The sequence below is a fragment of the Elephas maximus genome, chromosome 3 (assembly GCF_024166365.1).
Source record: "Elephas maximus indicus isolate mEleMax1 chromosome 3, mEleMax1 primary haplotype, whole genome shotgun sequence".
Taxonomy (NCBI): Eukaryota; Metazoa; Chordata; class Mammalia; order Proboscidea; family Elephantidae; genus Elephas; species Elephas maximus.
The window spans coordinates 107,758,675-107,780,631 of NC_064821.1; the positions used below are offsets into that span (position 1 = coordinate 107,758,675).

Below are 21,957 nucleotides of genomic sequence, written 5' to 3' on the forward strand. Positions count from 1 at the left end.
CTTAAAATCAATGAATAGAGAAATAATATGGGTGCAGAACATAGGGAGCTGAGAGGCAGGAAAAAAGTAGAAGAGTATTCTGTTGATTGTTAGGAGGTGTAAATGGGATACTACTGTCTCATTGTTTAAAATCAAATTGATATTCTACAAGACAAAAACTGGTCTACTCACCCTTCAGCATCAGGGTCTAAAATGACAGCAAGCTCAGTTAAAACAAGTCCTGCCAAATAATGCTGTTGGCGGAAAGGTACAGACAATTCAAACATATTTGCAATCTTCTGGTCTTGTACATTTGTGGAAAATCCAGAACTCTGTTGTGGAATGAGATGAAAAAGAACTATAATAGCTGTGCAATAAAACATCCTACAGACAAACAGCATTACAACAGATGAAGTGTAAACATTATCTAAAAGTGACATAAACTTTTTTTTTTTTAGGGGTAGCTTCTTTAATATTACTATTATGAACACTGGAGAAAGTAACCGTTTTTACTCTTGGCATAGGAACCTATGATGAAATAAAACTTTTAATTATTTTCAGTTTCCTTTTTCTCACAATGAACCTTTTCCATCTATTGTGTCCTTTATTTAGTCACTTAATGTTTCAATATCATACTCTGAAGAGAAAAAAAGGCAATTAAGTCCAAATGATAAACTTACGCTCACTGTAGAGTACAAGAGAAATATTTATAGTCAAGTCTATAGGTTTCTAGAGAAATTCCAAAGAGCAGCAAAACTGTATTTTAAAGAACATACTATCTCTGGAAAATTACAATCATCTTGAAGTTTACTCACTAATTGAGATTTTAAAAGTTGTTTAATATTGCAAAATGGCATTGCCCAAGATACACTTCAAGGTAAGAGTGTCTTCAACCTCATCCCCTTCTATCCATATTCAGGAACAATTAACTATACGGGGTTTCTTAGAAACACAGCAACAGGTGTCCAATTTTCTATGGAGAAATCATCTTCCTGACAAGTATACAGAATTTCCCCACCAATCCCTTGCCCCAAAAAGGAAGGATGTCTCTGTCATCTATTAGAATCTAAAATTACATAAGTAGATAAGAGAGAGCAACAAAGTAATGGAAGAAATTCTATGGGAATTTCCTGGATGAATCAGATGTTCAGTAGGGAGTTAGATCTAAACTGCACTTATGACTAATTTGTTCTTGATGAATAACTCAATCTTTGACAGAGGATGGGGAAGAAAATAAAAGACCAGCCTCCTCTATTCTGTGTGTGTGTATGTGTGTGTATACACATACACGTATACAATAAGAGGTTAAGAGAGTAGATTGTTTGCCTCACGAATAATGTAGTGGAGTGTTTCACTAGGAGGGAAGAAAAGGCCAGGGTTCTCTGATAATAAAAATCACAAAATCCCTTAAGCTCATTCCATATGAGAAGAACAAAAATTACTACAATAACACTTTCTTAATCTTTAGGAAACTACTAGTTGTTGAAGTCAAGTGCCACACAATGAAGGCCTATAAACATCTATCTGATTTCCTTTGGGGGAGCCCTGGTGGCACAATGCTCAAGCACTCAGCTGCCAACTAGAAGGTCGGTGGTTCGAACCCACTGGTGTTTTCCACGGGAGAAAAGGCTGGCAATCTGTTCCTGTAAAGATTACAGCCTAGGAAGCTCTATGGGCACTTCTTTGTCACATTGAGTCCCTGTGAGTTGGGATCAACTTGACACCATACAACAACAACAAAGAAGTTTCTTTTGAGTTTTCTGGGTACAAGAGTCTTAGGCAGGGCTTTGTTAGGCCTGCCTTACAGTTTATGACTTCCCTCTCTGCTAATTTATCCTTCATCCTTCTTCCTCTCACAGATACTGATTCTTAAAAAACATGCATGCCAAACTCCAGCTCAGTGTCTGCTTCCGGAGAACCAAACTTGTGAAAGCGTTTTAAATAAGTGAGTTTATGTAGGTGAATTCACTCACATGTGCGTGGATTTGTGAGAGGCTGTGGAACAGTAGTTAAGAGCTTCAGCTCTAGAATAGAGCCACCGTGTGCCTTGATTCAAAGCCTAGCTCTGCCACTTTTTACTGCGTGATCTTGGGTATGAACTTGACCCTGGTGGTGTAGTAGTTAAGTGCTCGGCTGCTGTCAGAAAGGTCGGTAGTTTGAACCCACCAGGCGCTCCGCAGAAGAAAGATGTGGCAGTCTGCCTCCGTTAAGATTACAACCTCGGAAAGCCTATGAACAATTCTACTCTGTCCTACACAGTTGCCATGAAAAAGAATCAACTCAAAGGCAGTGAGTGTGGTTTAATTGCTCTGAGGATAAAATGAGTGAATAGTTAAGAAGTACTTAGAACTGAGCCTATCATCCAGCTATTATTCAGTAGGCGTTAATTATGTTTTTCCAGTGTTTAAAAATTTTTTCCACAAATATGGACTTAAAAACAAACCAAAAAAAAAAAAAACATGTATATACAATCATGTACTTTGCATACCTGAGATGTTGCAGAAGAAACAGAAGGTGATGGAGATGCAGGTGGAGTAAGTAAGCTACAGGGTAAGTTTAATGTAACATAGTGCTCATGGCTGCAGATGATTCGCAGAAAATCCAACCTCAAGGACACCAAGACACTTGGATTTGGTAATGAATAAAGCTTTGAAGATACCTAGTAAGAATTGCATAAATAAAAGAACACCAAATTAATATATCAATTCTGCAATATTAACACCAGAATGAAGTACTGAAGAATTAAAAAAACAGTACTCAGTAGGAAGTTTTGGGTTTTATGGTTTACGTAATATTATCAGCTTTTTCCAGTTATTGCTAAAATTCCAAAATTTAGAACCACAAGATTTACTGTTAAAACCCACCCGGCTAACCTAAATGCCATATTTTTATATTTTAGCATTAATATTTCCACTTTTCAAAGACATAATTATGAGAGAACATTTAATCTACCAAAATAAGCTCATATCACTTCTTAAAAGAAATTCACCATTCTTTTCACAGTACCTTGTGTTTACCTGTATTTTTTTTTATTAACTTTTATTGAGCTTCAAGGGAACGTTTAAAAATCAAGTCAGTCTGTCACATATAAGTTTACATACATCTTACTCTGTACTCCCACTTGCTCTCCCCCTAATGAGTCAGCCCTTCCAGTCTCTCCTTTCGTGACAATTTTCCCAGCTTCCCACTCTCTCTATCCTCCCATCCGCCCTCCAGACAGGAGATGCCAACACAATCTCAAGTGTCCACCTGATATAATTAGCTCACTCTTCATCAGCATCTCTCTCCCACCCAGTGTCCAGTCCCTTTCACGTCTGATGAGTTGTCTTCAGGGATGGTTCCTGTCCTGTGCCAACAGAAGGTCTGGGGACCATTACCGCCGGGATTCCTCTAGTCTCAGTCAGACCATTAAGTACGGTCTTTTTATGAGAATTTGGGGTCTGCATCCCACTGATCTCCTGCTCCCTCAGGGGTTCTCTGTTGTGCTCCCTGTCAGGGCAGTCATCGATTGTGGCCGGGCACCAACTAGTTCTTCTGGTCTCAGGAAGATGTAGGTCTCTGGTTCATGTGGCCCTTTCTGTCTGTGGGCTCTTAGTTGTCATGTGACCTTGGTGTTCTTCATTCTCCTTTGCTCCAGGTGGCTTGAGACCAATTGATGCATCTTAGATGGCTGCTTGTTAGCATTTAAGACCCCAGACGCCACATTTCAAAGTGGAATGCAGAATGTTTTAATAGAATTATTTTGCCAATTGACTTAGAAGTCCCCTTAAACCATGGTCCCCAAACCCCCGCCCTTCCTCCGCTGACCTTTGAAGCATTCATTTTATCCTGGAAACTTCTTTGCTTTTGGTCCAGTCCAATTGAGCTGACCTTCCATGTATTGAGTGTTGTCTTTCCCTTCACCTAAACCAGTTCTTATCTACTAATTAATCAATAAAAAACCCTCTCCCTCCCTCCCTCCCTCCCTCCCCCCCTCGTAACCACAAAAGTATGTGTTCTTCTCAGTTTTTACTATTTCTCAAAATCTTATAATAGTGGTCTTATACAATATTTGTCCTTTGCCTCTGACTAATTTCACTCAGCATAATGCCTTCCAGGTTCCTCCATGTTATGAAATGTTTCACAGATTCGTCACTGTTCTTTATCGATGCGTAGTATTCCATTGTGTGAATATACCACAATTTATTTACCCATTCATCCGTTGATGGACACCTTGGTTGCTTCCAGCTTTTTGCTATTGTAAACAGAGCTGCAATAAACATGGGTGTGCATATATCTGTTTGTGTGAAGGCTCTTGTTTCTCTAGGGTATATTCCGAGGACTGGGATTTCTGGGTTGTGTGGTAGTTCTATTTCTAACTGTTTAAGATAACGCCAGATAGATTTCCAAAGTGGTTGTACCATTTTACATTCCCACCAGCAGTGTATAAGAGTTCCAATCTCTCCGCAGCCTCTCCAACATTTATTATTTTGTGTTTTTTGGATTAATGCCAGCCTTGTTGGAGTGAGATGGAATCTCACCGTAGTTTTCATTTGCATTTCTCTAATGGCTAATGATCGAGAGCATTTTCTCATGTATCTGTTAGCTGCCTGAATATCTTCTTTAGTGAAGTGTGTGTTCATATCCTTTGCCCACTTCTTGATTGGGTTGTTTGTCTTTTTGTGGTTGAGTTTTAACAGAATCATGTAGATTTTAGAGATCAGGCGCTGGTCGGAGATGTCATAGCTGAAAATTCTTTCCCAGTCTGTAGGTGGTCTTTTTACTCTTTTGGTGAAGTCTTTAGATGAGCATAGGTGTTTGATTTTTAGGAGCTCCCAGTTATCTGGTTTCTCTTCGTCATTTTTGGTAATGTTTTGTATTCTGTTTATGCCTTGTATTAGGGCTCCTAGGGTTGTCCCTATTTTTTCTTCCATGATCTTTATCGTTTTAGTCTTTATGTTTAGGTCTTTGATCCACTTGGAGTTAGTTTTTGTGCATGGTGTGAGGTATGGGTCCTGTTTCATTTTTTTGCAAATGGATATCCAGTTATGCCAGCACCATTTGTTAAAAAGACTATCTTTTCCCCAATTAACTGACACTGGGCCTTTGTCAAGTATCAGCTGCTCATACGTGGATGGATTTATATCTGGGTTCTCAATTCTGTTCCATTGGTCTGTGTGCCTGTTGTTGAACCAGTACCAGGCTGTTTTGACTACTGTGGCTGTATAATAGCTTCTGAAATCAGGTAGAGTGAGGCCTCCCACTTTCTTCTTCTTTTTCAGTAATGCTTTGCCTATCCGAGGCTTCTTTCCCTTCCATATGAAATTGGTGATTTGTTTCTCTATCACCTTAAAAAATGACACTGGAGTTTGGATCGGAAGTGCGTTATATGTATAGATGGCTTGTGGTAGAATAGACATTTTTACTATGTTAAGTCTTCCTATCCATGAGCAAGGTATGTTCTTCCACTTAAGTAGGTCCTTTTTAGTTTCTTGTAGTAGAGCTTTGTAGTTTTCTTTGTATAGGTCTTTTGCATCCTTGGTAAGATTTATTCCTAAGTATTTTATCTTCTTGGGGGCTACTGTGAATGGTATTGATTTGGTTATTTCCTCTTCGGTGTTCTTTTTGTTGATGTACAGGAATCCAAGTGATTTTTGCATGTTTATTTTATAACCTGAGACTCTGCCAAACTCTTCTATTAGTTTCAGCAGTTTTCTGGAGAATTCCTTAGGGTCTTCTGTGTATAAGATCATGTCATCTGCAAACAGAGATATTTTACTTCCTCCTTGCCAATCCGGATGCCTTTTATTTCTTTGTCTAGCCTAATTGCCCTGGATAGGACTTCTAGCACGATGTTGAATAAGAGCGGTGATAAAGGGCATCCTTGTCTGCTTCCCGTTCTCAAGGCAAATGCTTTCAGGTTCTCTCCATTTAGAGTGATATTGGCTGTTGGCTTTGCATAGATGCCCTTTATTATGTTGAGGAATTTTCCTTCAATTCCTATTTTGGTGAGAGTTTTTATCATAAATGGGTGTTGGACTTTGTCAAATGCCTTTTCTGTATCAATTGATAAGATCATGTGGTTTTTGTCTTTTGTTTTATTTATGTGATGGATTACATTAATGGTTTTTCTGATATTAAACCAGCCTTGCATACCTGGTATAAATCCCACTTGATCGTGGTGAATTATTTTTTTGATATGTTGGTGAATTCTATTAGCTAGAATTTTGTTGAGGATTTTTGCATCTATGTTCATGAGGGATATAGGTCTGTAATTTTCTTTTTTTGTAATGCCTTTACCTGGTTTTGGTATCAAGGAGATGGTGGCTTCATAGAATGAGTTGGGTAGTATTCCGTCATTTTCTATGCTTTGAAATACCTTCAGTAGTAGTGGTGTTAAGTCTTCTCTGAAAGTTTGGTAGAACTCTGCAGTGAAGCCGTCCGGGCCAGGGCTTTTTTTTGTTGGGAGTTTTTTGATTACCGTTTCAATCTCTTTTTTTGTTATGGGTCTATTTAGTTGTTCTACTTCTGAATGTGTTAGTTTAGGTAGGTAGTGTTTTTCCAGGAATTCATCCATTTCTTCTACGTTTGCAAATTTGTTAGAGTACAATTTTTCATACTAATCTGATATGATTCTTTTAATTTCAGTTGGTTCTGTTGTGATGTGGTCCTTCTCATTTCTTATTCGGATTATATGTTTCCTTTCCTGTATTTCTTTAGTCAGTCTAGCCAATGGTTTATCAATTTTGTTAATTTTTTCAAAGAACGAGCTTTTGGCTTTGTTAATTCTTTCAATTGTTTTTCTGTTCTCTAATTCATTTAGTTCAGCTCTCATTTTTATTATTTGTTTTCTTCTGGTGCCTGATGGATTCTTTTGTTGCTCACTTTCTATTTGTTCAAGTTGTAGGGACAGTTCTCTGATTTTTGCTCTTTCTTCTTTTTGTATGTGTGCATTTATCCATATAAATTGGCCTCTGAGCACTGCTTTTGCTGTGTCCCAGAGGTTTTGATAGGAAGTATTTTCATTCTCGTTGCATTCTATGAATTTCCTTATTCCCTCCTTGATGTCTTCTATAACCCAGTCTTTTTTCAGGAGGGTATTGTTCAGTTTCCAAGTATTTGATTTCTTTTCCCTAGTTTTTCTGTTATTGATTTCTAGTTTTATTGCCTTGTGGTCTGAGAAGATGCTTTGTAATATTTCGATGTTTTGGACTCTGCAAAGGTTTGTTTTATGACCTAATATGTGGTCTATTCTAGAGAATGTTCCATGTGTGCTAGAAAAAAAAAGTATACTTTGCAGCACTTGGGGGGAGAGTTCTGTATAAGTCAATGAGGTCAAGTTGGTTGATTGTTGTAATTAGGTCTTCCGTGTCTCTACTGAGCTTCTTACTGGATGTCCTGTCCTTCTCCGAAAGTGGTGTGTTGAAGTCTCCTACTATAATTGTGGAGGTGTCTATCTCACTTTTCAATTCTGTTAAAATTTGATGTATCTTGCAGCCCTGTCATGGGGTGCATAAATATTTAATATGGTTATGTCTTCCTGATCAATTGTCCCTTTTATCATTATGTAGTGTCCTTCTTTATCCTTTGTGGTGGATTTAAGTCTAAAGTCTATTTTGTCAGAAATTAATATTGCTACTCCTCTTCTTTTTTGCTTATTGTTTGCTTGATATATTTTTTTCCATTCTTTGAGTTTTAGTTTGTTTGTGTCTCTAAGTCTAAGGTGTGTCTCTTGTAGGCAGCATACAGACGGATCGTGTTTCTTTATCCAGTCCGAGACTCTCTCTTTATTGGTGCATTTAGTCCATTTACATTCAGCGTAATTATAGATAAATAAGTGTTTATTGTTGTCATTTTGATGCCTTTTTATGTGTGTTGTTGACAATTTCATTTTTCCACATACTTTTTTGTGCTGAGACTTTTTCTTAGTAGATTGTGAGATCCTCATTTTCGTAGTGTTTGACTTTATGTTTGTTGAGTCGTTACGTTTTTCTTTGCTTTTATCTTGAGTTATGGAGTTGTTATACCTCTTTGTGGTTACCTTATTATTTACCCCTATTTTTCTAAATAAAAACCTAACTTGTATTGTTCTATATCGCCTTGTATCACTCTCTATATGGCAGTTCTATGCCTCCTGTATTTAGTCCCTCTTTTTGATTATTGTGATCTTTTACATATTGACTTCTGTGATTCCCTGTTATGAGTTTTTTTTTTTTTTTAATTAATCTTAATTTGTTTTTGTGATTTCCCTATTTGAGTTGATATCGGGATGTTCTGTTTTGTGACCTTGTGTTGTGCTGGTATCTGATATTATTGGTTTTCTGACCAAACAATATCCTTTAGTATTTCTTGTAGCTTTGGTTTGGTTTTTGCAAATTCTCTAAACTTGTGTTTATCTGTAAATATCTTAATTTTGCCTTCATATTTCAGAGAGAGTTTTGCTGGATATATGGTCCTTGGCTGGCAGTTTTTCTCCTTCAGTGCTCTGTATATGTCGTCCCACTCCCTTCTTGCCTGCATGGTTTCTGCTGAGTAGTCTGAACTTATTCTTATTGATTCTCCCTTGAAGGAAACCTTTCTTTTCTCCCTGGCTGCTTTTAAAATTTTCTCTTTATCTTTGGTTTTGGCAAGTTTGATGATAATATGTCTTGGTGTTTTTCTTTTTGTATCAATCTTAAATGGGGTTCGATGAGCATCTTGGATAGATATCCTTTCGTCTTTCATGATGTCAGGGAAGTTTTCTGACAGGAGTTCTTCAACTATTTTCTCTGTGTTTTCTGTCCTCCCTCCCTGTTCTGGGACTCCAATCAAGTTATCCTTCTTGATAGAGTCCCACATGATTCTTAGGGTTTCTTCATTTTTTTTAATTCTTTTATCTGATTTTTTTTCAGCTATGTTGGTGTTAATTCCCTGGTCCTCCAGATGTCCCAGTCTGCATTCTAATTGCTCGAGTCTGCTCCTCTGACTTCCTATTGCATTGTCTAATTCTGTAATTTTATTGTTAATCTTTTGGATTTCTACATGCTGTCTCTCTATGGATTCTTGCAACTTATTAATTTTTCCACTATGTTCTTGAATAATCTTTTTGAGTTCTTCAACAGTTTTATCAGTGTGTTCCTTGGCTTTTTCTGCAGTTTGCCTTATTTCGTTTCTGATGTCTTGAAGCATTCTGTAAATTAGTTTTTTATATTCTGCATCTGATAATTCCAGGATTGTATCTTCATTTGGGAAAGATTTTGATTCTTTTGTTTGGGGGGTTCTAGAAGCTGTCATGTTCTGCTTCTTTATGTGGTTTGATATGGACTGCTGTCTCCGAGCCATCACTGGGAAACTAGTTTTCCCAGAAAATCTGCTAAAAAAAAATGCAGTCAGATCCCTATCAGAATTGCCTTTGGATTATAACCGCCACCTTGTTCCCTGTAAGGATGAAAGTCTGAGATTTGGATCATATATGCTTGGCTGTAGCTGGTTCTGTGTTTTTAGTCCAATTAGGGGTGGATTTTTGGTCCCTGGGTTTTTTTTGTTGTTGTTGTTCCTTCTCTCAGGCCGAAAGAGTGGGTTAGGAAAAGACCAAAAGGAAAAAAAAGGGGGGAAAGCAAAGCTGCCGCGGAGCCGGAGCCGTTCTCCCTCTGGCTCAGGCAATTCCAACGTTAATGAAGCCGCCTGGGGAGGGTGGGGGAGGGATCAGAGAGATAGGAGAGTAGCACCTCAGAATATAGCCAGAGTTGCTTGTCTTGCTTGGAATGACTATTATATCTAAGATTCCCGCGGGGCGTGTCGCCTATGTGTGCTGGCTGTGTGGAGATTGCCCCCTGGGGTCTGGCCCTCTGAAGCCACCCGCTGCCAATCCAAATCCTAGCATCAAGGTTCCCCTGCTGGGACACTTTACTCCCGGCTCCAAAATCAGTCGCTGCCTCCCGGGGACTTCTCGTCCCTCCAGCCACGTTGCCGCGCCGCCTCCGCGGACCGGCTGGGTCCCCTCCCGGGGTTAGTTCAGGGGAGTGGAGCAGCTCTCCGTGCTTGTGCCATGCCAGCGCCCAGTCATAATCCCAGCGGCACAATTCCCCAGCTGGGACGCTGCTCTCCCAGCTCCAAGACCAGTCACTGCCTCCCGGGGACTTCTCCCACTGGCTGCGTCGCCACGCCGCCCGCGCGAACCAGCTGGGCCCCCTCCCGGGGTGAGTTCAGGGGGTAGGGCTAGGCCCCTTGTTTGCGCCGTCAGCTCCCCTGGGCTCTGCCCTAAATCGGGCGCCAAAGGTTACCTGACTGGGACACTGGCTCCAGGCTCCGAAAAAAATCGCTGCTTCCCCGTATTTGTTCGTTTTCTGTCTCTAAATCTGTGTTTGTTGTTCAGGGTTCGTAGATTATTATGTACTTGATCGATTCACTTGTTTTTCTGAGTCTTTGTTGCAAGAGGGATCCGAGGTAGCATCTACCTAGTCCGCCATCTTGGCCCCCGACCTTACCTGTATTTTTAATTGTTTATTTATCTATTTTCCCAATTACACCATAAGCTACTTGAGGAGACATACTATAATCTGACTTAATAGCTTTATTATCCCTAGGGTCTAGAAGAATGTTTGGCAAATCTAGGAGGTCGCTGTCTGCAGAATATAGACAGGACAAGTTTGGGTAGCATGAAATTTTAGGAGAAAAGTAAAGATAATACATAGTGTTACAAATATTTGCAAGCAGGGCAGTGCCCAAGCATAGTTTTTAACTCCTCTAACTATAAAAAGAAACAAATAATATAGGCATCCAATAGATCTTCATATTCTACTATATGAAGATCTAATTATTAGACTGCCAAATAGCATTCTAGACCAGCAGTTCCCTAAAGCCAATCTGGACCAGCCAGGAAGCACTTTATAAACACAACCCACTCCCTATCACCAGGAATCTAACTCCTCAATAATTCTGGGACAGGAAAGACCCAGAGATCTGTATTTTAAAAGCTCCCAAGATAATTCTTTAGGGTTGCTATGAGTCAGAATCGACTCGATGGCAACGGGTTTGGGTTTTTTTTTTTTTTTTTAAAAGGTAATTCTGGAATGATTACATAGCTCATTACGCAAGTGGCCCATCAAGACCAATAACTAATGTTTTCCAAAAGGCAGGTGTTATAAATTCAACTGTGCCCCCACAAAATATGTATTGAAATCCTGGGCCCTGTACCTATGAATGCGATCCTATCTGAAAATAGCTTTTTCTTTTTTTTATGTTAATACGGTCATACCAGAGCAGGTGAGTCCTGAACCTAATCACTCTGAGTTATACAAAGAACAGAATAGAGAGGCACACAGGGGGAAAAACAGATGCCAAGGAAACCCCAGGCTATTGACAAGGAAGAACTTCCCCCTAGAGCCTTGCAGTGAATTTTGACATCTAGCCTCCAAGACTGTGAGAACATGAATTTCATAAAGCCACCCACTTGGGGTATTTCTATTATGGCAGTAGTAGGTAAGTACGACAATGGGTTTCATTAATCAGCTGATAAAATTTTAAAACAAAGTCAGCTGTTTATGGAAAAGTTCCAGGATGCTTTGAGTTTAGTAAAAACAACATACTGAAGAACATTTGGACCCTGAGCCCACATCTGTCCATGACCTTTACGATCTCCAGTTATGCTGGGAGTAGCACACAGCAAAATGCAGCTGCTTTAAAAATCACCTTAAAAGTTCTGTTAGCTGTTCATTCAGTAAGGGCTACAATAGCTGGCATCTTTACATTTAGATTATTGACTCATTGATATGCTCCAGAATGAAATTAAAAAATGGTCATGACAGAGCCAATTCAATTCAGGGAAAAGTAGGCTGTACTAATAGCAACTTGCCACAATCTTTGAGCACTAATAAAACTAATGCAATTTATTTTTGCCTAACTATTAAAAACATGTTACATTTTTTAACATCAGTATTTACATGTGTTCTTGAAAGTCCCTTAGCTCCTGCCCCCAAAAAGAACACAGTATTTAAATTACTTGATTACTAATTATGCATTACCTGTTTGTAGTAGGATTTTATAAGGCTAAAGACAAATCCTCTGTCCATAACAGACAACAGATCATTGAGAAAGAATGCCAGACTTGTGTTGAGTCTCTCAACCATTTCTATGTCCTGAGGAAATGAATAAAGAGCAAAAACAAAAATATGATACTTTAATCTTAGCTTGAAAGAGAGATTTAATTGAAAAAAGTAATTTATCATTACCTTCTGAAATCGTGAAACTATATCACTAGCAATTGTGCTGACAAGAGCAGCAATGTCATCCATGAAACGCTCTGGAAAACGATTTTTCCTTGGAGCATCAAGTTTATCATTAAAGTATAAATGGTGTACCATGCTCTTTACCTGAAAAAAGATATAAGCCATCAGCATTAATTTCTTATGTATTAACAGTTAGTATAATTCTAAACATTATGGTTATTTTTTCCCTGTACCTTGTGATTTAAAAAATAGCTGAAATAATTTGATACCCACAAATACTTTGAAAAAGTTCCCTACAATATTTTGTATTCCCCAAAGAAAAATTAAACACAGTACAACTCAATAACTGCATCAGCTTCATAAAATCCTATTAAAAGGAAAAAACATTCTGTATATGTCAAAATAACAAAATTTTATCTGGTGAATTTTTTTTAACGGAAATTTTCCAAGCCTCCACAATTTGGCCATTTTCTACCCCCAAACTGTTAAGCCTTAAGAGATTAGAAATTTTGTCTTCACTGTAGTGTCTTCAGCATCCAGCATATAGTGGTATATACTAGATGTACAATAAATCATTGATGACAAAATATTAATAATAAATATTAGATAAAAACTAGCAGTGATTTAAGTTTATAACGTGCTTTTAGATAGAGATTCTTAGCATGACACTGCGGTAATGGTAATAAAGAATTTGAAATTCAGGGAGACTAAAGGTAAGGTTCTACAGTTAGCAAATAAAGAGCCACATCTTAAACAGTGGCCTTTAGACTATATTTAGGAAACCTGAAATACATGTAAAACTATCAAAAAAATAAGTCAAAATTACAATCTTGATCTTATATTAAAAATACATGAAATGTAAATTTTGTTTATTCTCTAAAGAAAAAAATGAGCATCCACTTATGTGAGGTCCCCAATTCACTGATTTATTTACTTTTGTTAGACTATTAAATTGCTAGAGAAAAATGTCTTCGTATTTCTAATATACACAACATTCAATTCTGAAAATGACCCTATACATTCTGGAAGCTCCCTTTGTTTTTTCTCTTTTCTTTACTTTTTGTTGTTGTTTTCTTCCCCCTTTGCTTCTCATTTATCTTTTTACATATTTTTTGTTTGTTTGGATAAAAAAGTTCCAATGATTTCAGCTTTCTAGAAGAACATCATGTTTGGTAAAGTGGAGGGCCAGTGGAAAAGAGGAAGTCCCAAGAGCCAAAATACCCGAGTTTGAATTCTAGCTCTGTTACCTCCAAGCTGTGCACACATAAGCAAGTTTTTAAGCACTCTGTGCCAGAGTAATAACTGGGCCATACAGCAGTACTAGCACATTGTGCACTCTTGATATATGTTGCTTTTGTTTATTTATATGTTGTCATTGTTAGGTGCCATGGAGATGGTACTGACTCATAGCCACATAGTACAACAGAACAAAACACTGCCGGGTTCTGCGCCATCCTCACAATCCTTGCTGTGTTTGAGCCCGTTGTTGCACCCACTGTGTCAATCCATCTTGTCGAGGGTCTTCCTCTTTTCCGATGACCCTCTACTTTACCAAGCATGATGGCCCTCCTGGTAACATGTCCAACCAATGTGAGACAAAGTTTCGCCACCTTTGCTTCCAAGGAGCACTCTAGCTGTACTTCTTCCAAGACAGATAAGTTTGTTCTTCTGGTAGTCCATGGTATATTCAATATTCTTTGCCAACACCGTAATTCAAAGGCATCAATTCCTCTTCGGTCTTCCTTATTCATTGTCCACCTTTCACAGGCATATGGGGTGAATGAAAATTCCACGACTTGGGTCATGTCATGTGCACCTTAGTCCTCAAAGTGGTATCTTTGCTTCTCAACACTTTAAAGAGGTCTCTTGCAGACTTGCCCAATGCAATGTGTCATTTGATTTCCTGACTGCTGCTTTCATGGGCATTGATTGTGGACCCAAGTAAAATGAAATCCTTGACAACTTCAATCTTTTCTCCGTTCATCATGATTTTGCTTATTGGTCCTGTTGTGAGGATTTTTGTGTTCTGTATGTTGAGGTGTAATTCATCCTCATCTTCATCCATAAGCCCTTCAAGTCCTCTTAGCTTTCAGCAAGCAAGGTTGTGCCATCTGCATATCGCAAGCTGCTAATGAATCATCCTCTAATCCTGATGCCCCATTCTTCACATAGTCCTGCTTCTCAGATTATTTGCTCAGCATACAGACTGAATACGTATGGTGAAAGAATACCTGATGTAACCTTTCCTGATTTTAAACCACACGGTATCCCCTTGCTCTGTTTGAATGACTGCCACTTGGTCTACATACAGGCTCCTTCTGAGCACAATTAAGTATAATGCAAATTCCCATTCTTCGCAATGTCATCCATAATATTACGATCCACACAGTCAAATGCCTTTGATTAGTCAAAAAAAGACAGGTAAATGTCTTTCTGGAATTCTCTGCTTTCACCCAAGATCCATCTGACATCAGCAATGATATTCCTCATTCTACGTTCACTTCTAAATCCAGCTTGAATTTCTGGCAGTTCCCTGTTGATGTACCGCTGCAACCACTTTTGAATTATCTTCAGCAAAATTTTACTTATGTGTGATATTAATATATTGTTCAATAATTCCCACATTCCGTTGGATCCCCTTTCTTTGGAATAGGCACAAATATGGATCTCTTCTGGTCAGTTGGCCAGGCAGCTGACTTCCAAATTTCTTGGCATAGACAAGTAGGCACTTGCAGTGTCGCATCTGTTTGCTAAAACATCTCCACTGATATTCTGTCAATTCCTGGAGTCTTGCTTTTTGTCAATGCCTTCAGTGCAGTTTGGATTTCTTCGTTCAGTGCCATCGGTTCCTGGTTATATGCTACTTCCCGAAATGGTTGAAAGTCAACCAATTCTTTTTAGTACAGTGACTGTGTATTCTTCCATCTTCTTTTGATGCTTCCTATGTCATTCAATTTTTGCCCAAAGAATCCTCCAAAATTGCAACTGAAGGCTTGAATTTTTTCTTTAGTTCTTTCAGATTGAGAAATGCCAAGCATGTTCTTCCCTTTTGGTTTTCTAACTCCAGGACTTTGTCCATTTCATTCTAATACCTTACTTTGTCTTCTCCAGCCACCCTTTGAAATCTTCCATTCAGCTCTTTTACTTCATCATTTCTTCCACTCACTCCATTCACTTTAGCTACTCTATATTCATACTCTACATTGTACATGAAGAAAGCAAAAAGTCATTGAAAAGACAAGAAACAAAGAAAAGACCAAAATGGATGTCAGAAGTGATTCTGAAAGTTCCTTTTGACCATGGAATATTTATATACATATGCCTATTTATTTATGCATTTATTAAAATATTAATCTATTATTCTTTTATTCATTTATAACATCTACTGAATCAGCAAAAGTGTTTTGATTTGCCTTTTTTTAACTGGCCATAGCTGGCACTTCCCTAACAGCTTTCTTAGCAGTGAGTAGTTCTATAAAGCTCTTTTTATCTCTGCCTGGTACAAAATCTAGAGTACGACCATTATGCACTTGCATGTTCACACTAGGAAAGAACGTGCCACAAGTTTTTTTAAAAAAGACAGTAGCTTCTGCAACCATCTCTGAAGAAATGGAGTTAAAGTGAGCTTCTAACTTTATAGTTCTACAGAAACTGTACTGAATGCCCACAATGTTTATTTACAGGTATAACACATGTAATTTTGTCTCGGAGGCACATGTATAACCAAAAGATACACTGCAGAAAAGGGTTACTAGGATAAAAAGTGAATTACCATAAAACTGTCACTAAGAAAAAAAAAAAAATTAAAGAAAGAATGTGTTTAGTTTGCTCACCATTAACTCAAAAAAGAACCAGGCTTGTTGCAAAGCTGCCTCCCGAACGCTGCCACTGCAAACAACCCACTGCAAAGCCAGCTCCTCATGAAAAAGCTATCCAAAAGTAAATCCAAAGTTAGTATCAAGAACAAATCTGCTGCTAACGCAAACTAAATAATAATGGAGATACAAATGATGACATGAGAATAAGCAAAACAAAGCATGTGAACCATCCAATGATGCGGTGAAAACACCCATTAACGAAACGACTATTTATGCATGTAAGACAGTGGTATTCAAAAGCTGAAAAAAATTACATGTTATCTTCGAGTAAAATGTAATTTTAAAAGGACAAGTGAGAAGTAGCCTCCTAAATTGTACCTACAAACAGAAACTAGGCCAAAAACCACAGTTACAAATAAGATCTTGTTTCTGCCTTAAATATGCATATTAACATATATAGTCACCAACTTTGCTGGTACAATTTAGGAAATACCTTTAAAAATTTGAATTTTGATATAAGCCATTAATTCTCTCAGGTATTTAAAATCTTGTTTAAAAAAAAAAAAAGAAAGAAAATTCCTGCCTTACAATGGATATGCATACAAAGCATTTGCAAATTAGTGTATATTAATATGAGAAAAGACTAACAAAACTGTGCATAAGGGAAGCAAATCAGCATATCTTACTAAGAGTGATAATTTTTCTAACTCATCGTCCTTTCCCTGGAGATTCAAAACACAAAACAAAAGCAGTTACAGAAACAGAATTAAGAGTTGATACATTCTTTGTACTAAAATTTGATGATTAAATATGAATTCATTAAACTCTGAAAATAGCCAATCCCACAAGATAAAAATAATACCATAATGTAAAAGAACCTACACTGGAGAGGTGTGTCCAAAAAGGCTTCAGGCAAGCACTGCTTGCTCAGATGTATTTTTAGACACAATGCAATTATTGTAACATCTCATATGGATTATGTAAAGAAATTTTACATCAATTTAATTGCTGGAATTACATTCCCCCTACATGAACTGTCTTCATATGGATCTACCTTTTTAGTTGGTAAACGTCCCGTTAATGTTTGTAAGAAACTTGACGTCTCTGTGTGCGAGGACATACGATTACAACTTCGATCCATAGCCTATGGAGTGAAGATGAATGAATGACGAGATAACATTAAAGTTTGCTGTGGATGATTTTGCAGCTCAAGGATTATGTACACTTTTTAAAATAGAGTTTTATCATGGTTTCAAAAACCATTTATTTTATTCCTGATCTCATTTTCATCATTTTAAGCTGCTATAATGACAATTCATTAGAAGTATAAAAATGGCTTCTACATATTTTGTCTTTAAAAAGAATATTTTAATGGCTACATAATATTCAGAGTGCTGCAAAGAATGAATTTTTTTCTCTGTGATCTATATATAAACATGCACATACAGAGTAAGAAAATATAAATAGTAAAGATATACTTCTCAACTGGTCTTAGACCAAAAAAGAAATTAAGAGTTTTATTTCAATAAAGGAAATAAAAGATTTAAAATGATTTCTTTTGCTTTTTCACTACTATAAAAAACTACTATTTAGGTGTACCATATGCTGTATCATTTATAATATTAAAATCATTTATAATATTAAACATGGGTTTAAATTTTTCTTCAAGAATAAAAAATTTTTCCTCCAAAGCCACACAGATGAGAAGTATATTTTGAGGCACCATGCAGTAGTAGCTACCAAGCAACTAGACTTAAGTAAGCAAAATCTAATTCAACTAAATTACAAAAAATTTCATACTTTGCAACACAGTTCAAATTAAAATGAATTTTTGCTTCTGGCATTTAGCATTACAGCATGGGAATCAATCTTAATACACTGTTCATATTTAATTTCAGCTTATTACCAGTCTTTCTACTCAGTGATTATGAAAAACACGACTAGACAGTAAATGCTAAATGAAAATGATACAACAGCTACATTTAAAACGAAAAGCAAATGAAAAAACTGGGGTGTTATCCCATTAAAAAAAAAAATCCTACTAAATGTGTGCTACCCCTGAAGTAGAAACTGTTACAAAAGCCATCAATTGCACAGGCAGCAGGCACTGAAATACTGACAGGGTATATACGGCGGAAAGGAGGAGAGGAGGAGGAGACAGGAAGGAGAAAGGGAGAGCATTACTGGTGCGATTGGTGGTATTCATGCAGTAGTTGGAAAATGTGCTAAGTAAACAAAAATACACACTTTTAAATTATGAAAAAAAGCAAGCCACTGAAATCACAGTATATACTAAAAAGTAATGTTCTAAAGGGAAACGTCAGCAGCCAATAAAGAAGCCTCTAATGTAAACACCACCTGTGTTGATTCTGCACTTGGACTGGGGTTGGATCCCCATGGGGCAGCTTTTGGACCACCAGTGTTAACCCAGGAATTGGAGCGATCTAAACCCTAAGCATATAATAGAAAGCAGTTGGAAAGGAAAGAAATATTACATATTGCATGCCATAAATTATTCTTAAAGAAATCTAGACTTTCCAATGCAGACATGTTTTTCATTAGTACTGTTAAAGCAATCAAAATTTTTATGCACCAACAGAGTATTAGTTCACTCAAATAATCTTAATACATGATTTTTTTAAAAATCACAAAGAACATCAAGTATAACATTTAAAGGTAATTCCTCATTATGTAAAGGGTTCCCCTGGAAATACCAATAAATACAGTTCCCACAGTGCCATCCCCACAACTCCCATTCCTTTTAAAGATGGTAGAGGTAAAAAAAAAAAAATAGGTAATTTCCTCTGAATTTAACTGGAGTTTTAAGGAAAAAATAGAAGCATGCTCATTTTTTCATAAGATCATTTCATTTCATTCCACTTCTCATCAATTGAAAATTACTGTGCATTGATACTCCATAATCCTACTTGACCTTACCTTTTCTTTTACTTTCCTTTAGGGATAAGCAAAATGCAGTATTAGCTATTAAGCAACTAGACTAAGTAAGTAAAATCTAATTCAACTAAATTATAACAAATTTCAAACTTCGCTCCTTCCTAAAAGTGATGGTGAATCTGGGATTATGTTCAGTTTTATTATGCTTGCTGTAATCAAATGTACTGGGCTACTATTTTATATAAATATTATAAGGAAAAATTCTATGCCAGGGATATCTATAGGAATTATATCTTCATCACTGCCATCATTAATTTAAGACAGTATTGATAGTAAGATAGTATTGAGTATAGGCCCAAACAAGAAAGCACCAAAGAAAGGCGAGGTAAAAGTAAAGAAATAGTTTTAACAATGGCAATCTCCTCTGTCTAGAACCACAAATGTGCAGGGCTCTACCTCAAAGCAATTTAATCAGAATCTCTGGGAGTAAGCCCAAGCATCAGTATATTTTAAATACTTCATGGGAAGTTGAAAGAAAGGAAGAAGAAAAGGGAGACGGACTGGAAGTGACGGATGGAGGCAAACAGGGAGGGGAAAGAGAAACAAACTGCAATTCTCAAAGGCTTCAGTTTGGGTGAAAGTATTTCCCTTTCTCTTTTCCCTATTTTATCAAAATATACAGAAAAATTGAAGTGTAATATAATCACTCATTTTTCCTCATTTTTAACAATGAATGTGTAAGGTAGTAATTAAGGGTGAAATCCAGACTCTCTTGCTAATTAGCTATAAAATCTAAGATAAATTACTTAATCTCTTTTTCAGTTTTTTAGCTATACACTGGGGATACTGATAGTGTCTCCCTCATATTTTAAGGATCAAATGAAATAATGAAATTACATTACTAAATACAATGCCTGGAATATAGTAAACTCTAAAAAATAGTTTTTAAAAAATCTTTCCAAACATTAAAAAAAAAAATGCTTCCTAGCAAAATAAATTAGATAATATTCAAATACTAATAAAATCATGTAATCAATATGCTTAAAATAAAATCGGCAAGCAATATGGGTTTTAGGTAAGATAATACAAAATTTTCATCAATCTCCAAAATTATGTCTCTAGAAAATATGAAATTCCTCCTGCCATTTTCAATGTTTACCATCATTTACTCATGTTATAACAAACCGTACACACCTGGTTTCTGCAAAATTACAATTGTGCTCTTCTCTCTACTGTAAATTTCCACAAAAAAGAACAGCAATAACTTTTCTGAATGCCAAAATTCACTTTTTAACTCACTGCTTAATTACTTTCTTTAAAACTGGAGCACATGCTAATTACTACTATGAGATTAAACAATAAATCTCTTTTTGAACTTTTAATTGGATTTTACATCCACAATACTGATGCTCTGAAGAGTTAAAATCACCTCAGGTGAAAGCTAAATATTTAAAAGAAACATGTGGCCTGTTATTTTATAGAGCAAATAATTTCCATAATTATGTGTTATAAAGTTAAGAATTAAACACCCCCTTTTTTTTTTAGGTAAGAAAATTTATCAGTGATATTTACTAATGTAATAACTTCATGTTTACTGATCTCCAAGTAACATAGATTAACAAAATGTATGCATGTGGGTGAAAGTATGTGTTGTTTTTTTTTTTCTTTTTGTCACATCCAAGTAATATTACTAATTTTGTAATATTTGTAGTATTTGTAGGCTCCTTCCTTGCGTAAGGTTCATACTATATTTGATTTCACATCACTATACACGTTATAATATTAAGATCTGGCTTTGTATCTACAAGTCCCAAGCTTAATGCCCAGTACATAGTAAGCTCAAAGTATTTAAAAACTAAATGAAAAAATAAGAAAGATATTTGAATTAAATTATATATCAATGTAAAATTCCACTGGCATTTGATTCAAAGAAATGAAATTTGAACCGGATGTAAACATACATTTACATAATTAAATTTTAAAGATTACTGCTAGGATTAGGAAAGAACAGATATTTTTGACAAAATAATCACAAAGAAAGTCTCACAGATATGTTTTTACAGCCACTACGGTAATAAAAACCTGTTCATGTCACACAGGTATGCTTGAGTTTTAGAAGTTCTGCATTTAAAATTAGGGAATGAAGTATAACCAAAATTTTCAGAAAGTCTCATCACTGAAGATCCTGAAATATATAATTAATTCTGATAGTAAGAGGGCAAACAAAAGTATAATCCAGTTTTTCAAAAAGTAGTTTTTTATTCTTCTCACGGATACTCAATGTTGACTAACATTCACTTATTAGACAAATATCCACCAAGTACCATCAATACGCTGGGCATTGCTCTATGTGCTTTGGACACATAAGTGAACAAATATCCCTGCCCTCATGGAGCTTGCAGCCTGGTAAAGGAAGATAACACTAAAAAATAAGCCTAAAAAATATGTAATTCATATGCTATATTAAAAGGTATTACTATGAGGGGGAAAAAACAGAATAAGGAGAATGGAAGTCCCAGAACAAAGCTGAGGGGAAAGAGGCAATGGTTATACATTAAAATAAGGTGATCAGAAGAGAACTCACTGGGAAGGTGGCGTTCCGAGCAAACACTTAAAGAAGTAATGGAGTTAATCACAGAAGGATCTTGTTAAGAGGAATGACATATTCTGACTTAAGTTTTTAAAGCAAAATTGTGGCTGCTATGTTATGAACAGAGTGTAAGGAAGCAAGGATGGAAGCAAGAAACCATTTGGAAGGCTATTACAATAATTCAGGGACAGATGATGGTAGCTCAGACAAGGATGGTACTAGTAGTAGACGGGGTAGGTATTTTTTACCATTAAAATAGATCCAAATCTGAAGAAAATTATTTTTAAAAGACAGCTGAGTTTAGAACTGCAAAGAGAGATTTGTACTAGAAATATAGTTTGGGGGTCATCAGCATATTAGAACTCATGGGACACAATAAGATCACTAAGTGGAGGAAAAGAAGTGAGGAAAACCAAAGAGACGTGCAGTGCAAAAACAAGAACAGAGGCTTGCAGAACTTCCCAATTAAGAGATCAGAAAAGGAAGAATC

The 21,957-nt window shown here is 36.6% G+C and overlaps 1 protein-coding gene across 5 annotated transcripts in view; it reads right to left on the minus strand.

Annotated features, from left to right (window-relative positions):
• Positions 1-21,957, minus strand: part of DOCK7 (dedicator of cytokinesis 7) — a 271,583-nt gene that overhangs the window by 90,947 nt on the left and 158,679 nt on the right. For 3 of the 5 annotated variants that reach the window (XM_049879452.1, XM_049879451.1, XM_049879447.1), the window contains 7 exons: positions 18,341-18,433; positions 17,037-17,126; positions 15,998-16,093; positions 12,168-12,308; positions 11,961-12,074; positions 2,468-2,638; positions 172-311 (listed from right to left, as the gene is read on the minus strand). In XM_049879452.1, coding sequence (XP_049735409.1) covers positions 172-311; positions 2,468-2,638; positions 11,961-12,074; positions 12,168-12,308; positions 15,998-16,093; positions 17,037-17,126; positions 18,341-18,433 — 845 coding nt within the window. The remainder of the gene's footprint in view (positions 1-171; positions 312-2,467; positions 2,639-11,960; positions 12,075-12,167; positions 12,309-15,997; positions 16,094-17,036; positions 17,127-18,340; positions 18,434-21,957) is intronic. The other 2 variants (XM_049879449.1, XM_049879450.1) reach the window with 1 other exon arrangement.